Source organism: Pelodiscus sinensis, chromosome 30 (genome assembly GCF_049634645.1).
Source record: "Pelodiscus sinensis isolate JC-2024 chromosome 30, ASM4963464v1, whole genome shotgun sequence".
NCBI lineage: Eukaryota > Metazoa > Chordata > Testudines > Trionychidae > Pelodiscus > Pelodiscus sinensis.
In genome coordinates, this window is record NC_134740.1 from 12,392,816 (window position 1) to 12,399,962 (window position 7,147).

The window sequence follows — 7,147 nt, forward strand, 5'->3', positions numbered from 1 at the left end:
CCAGGGATTGGGAGCTACAAGAAGGAGCCTGGAGCTGAAATCCCCAGAGGGAGGGAAATGCCACAGGGGCTGAGGAGGGGACAAGAGAGGGTCTCTCTGATTCTCTTGTGGCTGAGCTGGGCAATTTGCAGCAAGGAAGAGGGGCAGATCAAGCCAGACTTGACCCTGAGGCATTGCCTAGTGTCAGTGTGTCTGTCCAAGCTGGGGAATGTCTGGGAGGGGCAATTGTCCTGCTGAGCTGGACAATTTGCAGCAAGGGGGACGGGTGGAGGAAGCTGGCCCCAACCCTGAGTTGTTGCCTGGCACCGTGGAGTCTGTCCAAGCTGGAGGAGCTTCTGACTTTGACTGGGAGGATCCTTGGGGCCGCAGTCTAGCCGTGGAGACTACATCTCCCAGGATACTTTGGGGAAAGGGAGGGAAACTGTTGCTCTCTCCCAGGCAGTGCAGGGAGAGACGGGGGGGCTCCATTTTGGAGAGAGGAGCTAGATGGCTGGGGTGGAGCTTTTTCCAGTCTGGGGGCTACTAAGATCCTGCTGGGGCTTGGATCAAGCCGGCTGCTGCAGGGGCTTCTGGGGATGGTCTGTGGAGGGGAGAGACCCGGGAAGTGCCAGGGGTGGAGTTGAGCCAGAGGAGAAAGTGAAGTGAGTAACTGGGGCTGTCTGGAAAGGTACGGCCTGGGATGGAGCCCAGAAGCCAGATGGACTCTGGGACCAACAAGGGGCCGAGGGAGCTGCCCAGGGAAGCAGAGCTGCTCGCATTTGTGGGGGGCTGTCCAGTGCCAGAGGGATTGTGCAGTTGTGGCTTTGCCTGGACTGACTCCCACACACACACACCCTGCCCCATTGTGTCTCCACACCAGCTGCAGAGCTCCAAGCACCCCTCGGCCAGCACGTGCCTGGGGCTCTGAGATCCCAAGGGGCAAACACACTGGGCTGGGTTAAATGGGAGCCGGGCACATGCCAGTGGACACGTTCCCTTTAGTTCTGGGGTCTTGGTGAACGTTTCTTATTCACTTTCAGTCTGTCCCACCCTGTTTCATGAAGTGGCTAACTCAAGGTGTGTGGATTCTAATTGACTCAGTTCCGTGCACGTGGTTTATCACTATGTTGGAGTCAGATCCGGACTATAACTGGAATAAGTTTATTCCTGGAGGCTCCAAGTCACAGCTGTAAGTGTGTGCAGGGGTCAGCCAGGTAGAGGAAATTGGATATTCAGTAGAGTAAAGGAGATTTTGTAGGAGTCTCTGATCTCTACAAGGAGTGTATGGAGAGCTGAAGCAAGAGACCTTCTCATCTAATCCATCAGAAGAACAGAGATTTCTACTGATATCAGTTGTCCCGGCTTCAATTTCCATTGAATGAGACGTTTCTTTTCCTTTTTGCTTTGTCTTTGGGTGAAATCTTCTCCTGCCTCCGTTATTCCTCTTTGACAACTATAGTTTTCCTTGCTTTCCCCTTGGGGTTAGTCATACGTTAGTCCTATACCATTGTGGTTTGTTTCCATAAAAATAAATATGAACTTTCCTCTCTGCAACTGTTTCCACTTCCCACCCTTAGAAATACGAGATGACATCATTTCAGATGAAGGAGGAATTGCCAGTTAGGGGAGACACTATCTTCTGTGGAAGGGAATAAGGACGAAATACACCGAGCAGTGCTGTTGGACTGGTAGGAACCAAAGCTCAACCTACAGAGATTGTTGATGTCTACCAATGGCAGCAGAGACCATCTTTACCCTACATTTTTAAATTGTATAAAATTGGAAGGTAGGGCTGGGGTCAGAGTGCAGCTGGCAAGGGATCGTAAGTGTGAAGGTGAACACAACATGGGTACTTTTATTAGAATGGGAACGTGCTTACTAAGGCATCCACTATCTCAGAAAGAATGCAATTGCTTGGTCAATCCTAGGAGGGAGTGGAAGATGGTTGGTTTGATGACATAACATGATCGTGGTAACTAATTGACCATTCCTTATCAGTGGGAAATAGGTCAATGGAGGGATGATAGGAGTTACTATAGAGAACTTTCTGGGTGTCTGGCTGATGAGTCTTGCCCACATGCTCAGGGTTTAGCTGATCGCCATATTTGGGGTCTGGAATGAATTTTCCTCCAGGGTAGATTGGCAGAGGCCCTGGAGGTTTTTCGCCTTTCTCTGTAGCATGGGGCATAGATCACAGCTGGAGGATTCTCTGCATCTTGGGGTCTTCAAAGTATTTGAAGGCTTCAATATCTGAGATATAGGTGAGAGGATTATTCTAGGAGGAGTGGGTGAGATTTTGTGGCCTGCACTGTGCAGGGGGTGCGACTAGATGATCATAATGGTCCCTTCTGACCTTAAAGTCTATGAGTCTATGAGTCTATAAGGTAGAGTCTGTGACCCTACACCCCAATTTCCTCAAGTTGTCTGATGATGGGATTAGAGCATGAAAATGTAGCATTTCTTCCAGACAGGTCATGATTTCCTGAATAGGGTTCTACTAGTTGTATCTGAATTCGTGCCTTGTTTTTGTATCTGTACTTATGAGTATAGACTAAGTATCTTTACTTCCAATGTTTTTACAGCTGGGTACCTCCCACTCGGGAAGGTGCTAGTCAGACCGTTGGAAAGGGTTGTTGAGCGCAATGAGCATAAGGCAAAACAACAGATCTCAGGAGAAGCTTATCCCTCCTGGTGAGTCTTCTTGGGAATGCTCCAGGGAGCCTGTGATTAACTCATGATTCTACAGGGCCATGTGCTCAGCCCATGTGACTTTGGGCTCCATCTTGGGATATCTGTGTTTTTCCACAGCCAGCTCTAGGGAGCCATAGTTGAAACAAAGGGTCCCCACCTTTTTCTAAAGCTACAAAAGGCGGAGTGCGAGGTCAGCAGTTCTTCAATCCCTGCGAAGGAGGACTCCTGGAACGATCGGCAGAAGGAAGACTGAACCGAGGACCGTGCGGGATCCGGGCAATGGGGATTTCCCGCTGGCATACGGAAGTCTGAAAAACCCAAGCGGCAAAGCAAATACAACTTGTGCTTTGAGAATCTGCCAGGCGGCTGTTTATCACCAGGCAAGGTGGGAATCTGCTTGTTCCTTCTGATTCTGAGACGCCTGTTTGGCTACGTTTGTGTGTGTTGTTTATTTCCTGGTAATCAGCTGTGATCCTTTGTTGTTCACAAACTTGTGTGTAGTTTTACCTAAACTGGTGAGCCTTCAAATTTAGTGTGTGGGGGGAAATCTCAGCGTGGCGAGCTCAAGTGGGCATGTTCCTCTTCACACGGAATACTACTCCGTTTTCTGTTTTTCCGGAAAAGGAGCCTTTACATTGGCAGGCTGCTTTTCTGGAAAAGCCCTTTTTCCGGAAAAGCGTCTGTGGCCAATGTAGACGCGCTTTTCCGGGAAAGATCCCCGATCACCCTTTTCGCGATTGGGGCTTTTTTCCGGAAAAGACTACTGGGCTGTCTACACTGGCCCTTTTCCGGAACAGTATTCCAGAATAAGGACTTATGCCCGAGCGGGAGCAAAATAGTTTTCCCAGAATAGCGGCTGTTTTTGTACAGTAGAGCGTCGTTGCTTTTCCCGAAATTCAAGGGCCAGTGTAGACAGCTCGCAGCTTATTCCGGAAAAGCGGCTGATTTTCCGGAATAAGTGGCCCAGTGTAGACACAGCCCAAGTGTGTGTGTGTAGCATAGCAGGTACAAAACTTCCTTCTGGAGGAGAAGAGGTTCTCGCAGTTGAAGCAAAGACCTGAAATGTGGGTGCACATTCAGCCGTCGGGTGCCCAACTCTCTTTCCTAGTGAAAGGCCCTTGGTGCCTAATTCCCTTTGGTGCCTTCCAAACTTCCAGCTAATGTCTACAAGGTGGCCTGTGTGTGGAGCACCAGGCCGAGAGATCAGACCGACCTGCGAGCTTTCGGCAAGAATCTCTAAATCTTTCATATTGGGAGAATTGAATATTTTCCTCTGGTAAGCAGGGTCTGAATGCAGGTTTCCAATGCAGCCAGCTGGGAGGGGAAAGGAGCTGTTCTCTCCGTTGTGGTGCTGCTTACTCAGTTGTTCAGCCTGGGAAGATCTTGCGCTGTGGATGTGTAAATACGTCTCACGCTGGAATGGGAAAGAGGTCCACGGTGTGGTCTTGTAAATCCAGCTCAGCCAATGCTTTAGGCTAGAACGGGGGTCCATTGCTGGAATGGAATATGGAGAGTGGTCACTCATTTGGCCATTGCGGTGTCACAAACCATGTTCACAGAACCATAGAATCCTAGAGCTGGAAGGGACCTCAGGAGGTCATCAGGTCCAGCCCCTTACCCAAGGCAGGACCAATCTCAGCTCAATCAACCCAGACAGAGCTCTGTCAAACTGCGATTTACATGTTAACTCTGCATGTAGGAATTGTACAATGAGGTTTACCGGATTTTTCGAAAAAGCTAAGTTTAGAAAAAAAGCATTGGCTAATGAAGGGCAGAATATTTAAATCCCCGCTTCATTAGCAATTTTGACGTGGCTAGTCTTCATCTCTATGACGATAGAGCAATGGAGTCTAAAAAGGCCTGTTGGGGGCTGGGTTCTGTCTTAGGGGGTCTATCAGTATGCAGGCTCAAAAAGCAATTTCCTGCTCCGCTGGAGTGACACACCCAGCCTTGGACTGAGTTCTAATGCTGACAATAGCAGTGTAGAATCGGCCCAATCCCATCCGAGATCCAAGGGCCGCACCTAGGTGTGAACCCCAGTGCACCGCTTCTGCTGCCCTGTTCTCACTGCTCATTTGATGATGCTAACTTGATCAAAGGTCATGCATGCTAGCTCAGCTGGGAAACACACCTCCCCACTGCAGGGTGGGCTTACCCCTGTTTGAACGTTAAACATCCTCCCTTTGCCATCGATTGACTCTTGTGTTCTCTAGGTTGGCTGGTAGGACACTGACATGAGGAAGAGATTTCCAATTCCCGGCACAAAAGGGTTTAATGATCAAGAGGGGTCAGGCAGCTGAGTGGGAAGTGCTGTAATTCACAGAGGTTTCATGTTCCTGGTTCCCCTCGGAACTGCGACTTTTTCATTAAATGCGTTTTCCTCTGCCAAAGGGCTACTTCATTTTTGAAGTGGAGAGATCCAGCGAGCCCAGGTTTTTGGCCCACGTGTCCAACAGCACAACCTGTCTGCAGGTTCTCCCTGAATCTCTGATGCTTTTCTGTTTCTAGATATGAATTATGGAGGCAGCAGAAAGAAGGAATCAAACACTCATTGTGGAATTGATTCTTCTCGGGTTTGGGAATGACCCAGAACTGCAGCCCCTCCTCTTCCTGCTGTTTCTAGTGATCTACATTGCGGCTGTGACTGGGAACCTCCTCATCGTTGTGCTAGTGGTGTCTGATTCGCACCTTCACACCCCCATGTACTACTTTGTGGCCAACTTGTCCACTGTGGAGATCTGCTTTGTCTCCACCATTCTGCCCAGGCTGATTGGCAGTCTGGCGACCGGGGACAGAACCATTTCTCTACAGAACTGCTACGTGCAATTCTATATCTCTGTTATCCTGTCCAATGCAGAATGTCTGCTGCTCACGGCCATGTGCTACGATCGGTATCTAGCGATCTGCCACCCCCTCCGTTACAATGCTCTCATGAACAGCCGGGTTTGTGGTCACTTGGTGGCCTGGGCCTGGATATTCGGCATTGCCTACTACGTCATGCTGCACATTTTCATTCTGCAATTCAGATACTGTGGTCCCAAAGAATTTGACCATTTCTATTGTGATTTTGCAGTCCTTATAGATTCGTTCTGTGGCAACACCAGGATTCTGCAACGGCTGGCATTTTATTTCTCGATCATATCAAACATTGGGGTCTTTCTGCTGACCGTGACATCCTACATTCGCATCATCACCAGCATCCTGAGAATCCCTTCCAGCACAGGGAGGCAAAAGGCCTTTTCCACCTGCTCCTCCCACCTCATTGTGGTGACACTTTACTATGTGAGTGTAATTACCAACTATGTGGTGCCGCTGATCAACCCTCCCGCAATTGTGTACAAAATAATGTCCGTTTGGTTCGCAGTCCTGATCCCCTTGCTCAACCCTGTCCTCTACTGCCTGAGAAACAAGGATGTCCATCAGGCCCTTAGAAAAGCTCTTCTGAAACTGGTTGCTTTCAGACACAGGCCTGAAGTGTGAAAGGTCAAATTTTGGTACATACTAAAGTAGGGATAAAGTGATACATTTCCTTACACATGGCCAATTTGGCTTCTTGAAAACAGGAAATTCCTCCTTTCCTTGCTTCCTTCCTTCCTTCCTTCCTTCTGCTACAAAAGCGAGTGAATTTTTGAGTAGAGTTGGGAATCTATGGGTGTGTCGAAACTTCATGGCTCCATCGATGGAGCCATGTAGAGTAGGCTGATTGGCAGAGGGAAATGAAGCCGCTATTTAAATAATCGTGGCTTCATTTAAATTTAAATCATTTCATTGTTGGCCCAGCGTGCTAGTCTGGATGCTCCCGCGCTGACCTGAAAGCCGTTTATTAACCTCCCCATTATGCCTCGTAGGATGAGAGTTACGGGGAAGGTTGATAAAGGGCTTTCATGTCGACAGCGTCCAGACTGCCCCGATCTGCCGACAATCAGCTGATCGGCAGAGTGAGGCAGCCATTTAAATGTAAATGAAGCCGCGATTATTTAAATCACGGCTTCATTTCCCTTTGCCGAACAAAGAAAACAACATGGCTCCTTCGATGGAGCTATGTAGTTTTGATGTACCCTATGAGTGCATCTACACCGCAGGACATAACTTGAAAGAAGTGACACAAATTGAGCTACATCAGTTGCACAGCTTATTTTGAAATAGCCTATTTCAAAACTGGGAGTGTCTACACAGCCCGTATTTCAAAATAGAGCCCTCTTTCTCCAGCTTTCCTTACTCCTCGTACCATGAGGGTTACAGGAGTTGGATGAAGAAATCCTCCAGCCTGACAGTATTTTGACATTATTTCAAAACAACGGCCTGCTGTGTAGACGCAGATGAAGTCATTCCAAAACAATGCCGCTGTGCAGAAAGTACGTTAAGTGTCCTTCCAATGAAATTTCCTGCCTGTCCATACATTTGTCAGAGCCAAGACATGTCTGTCTCTGTCCATACTGCTTCCAGTACAGGTGTTGATATCGAGATATAAAATACA

The 7,147-nt window shown here is 48.5% G+C and overlaps 1 protein-coding gene across 1 annotated transcript; it reads left to right on the top strand.

The window, feature by feature from the left end:
• The first annotated feature begins 5,187 nt into the window (after positions 1-5,187).
• LOC142821305 (olfactory receptor 6C3-like) lies at positions 5,188-6,150 on the top strand. Its single transcript, XM_075912167.1, has 2 exons — positions 5,188-5,887; positions 6,035-6,150. The coding sequence occupies exons 1-2, from the start codon at positions 5,188-5,190 to the stop codon at positions 6,148-6,150; spliced, it is 816 nt and encodes a 271-aa protein (XP_075768282.1).
• Positions 6,151-7,147: the final 997 nt, after the last annotated feature.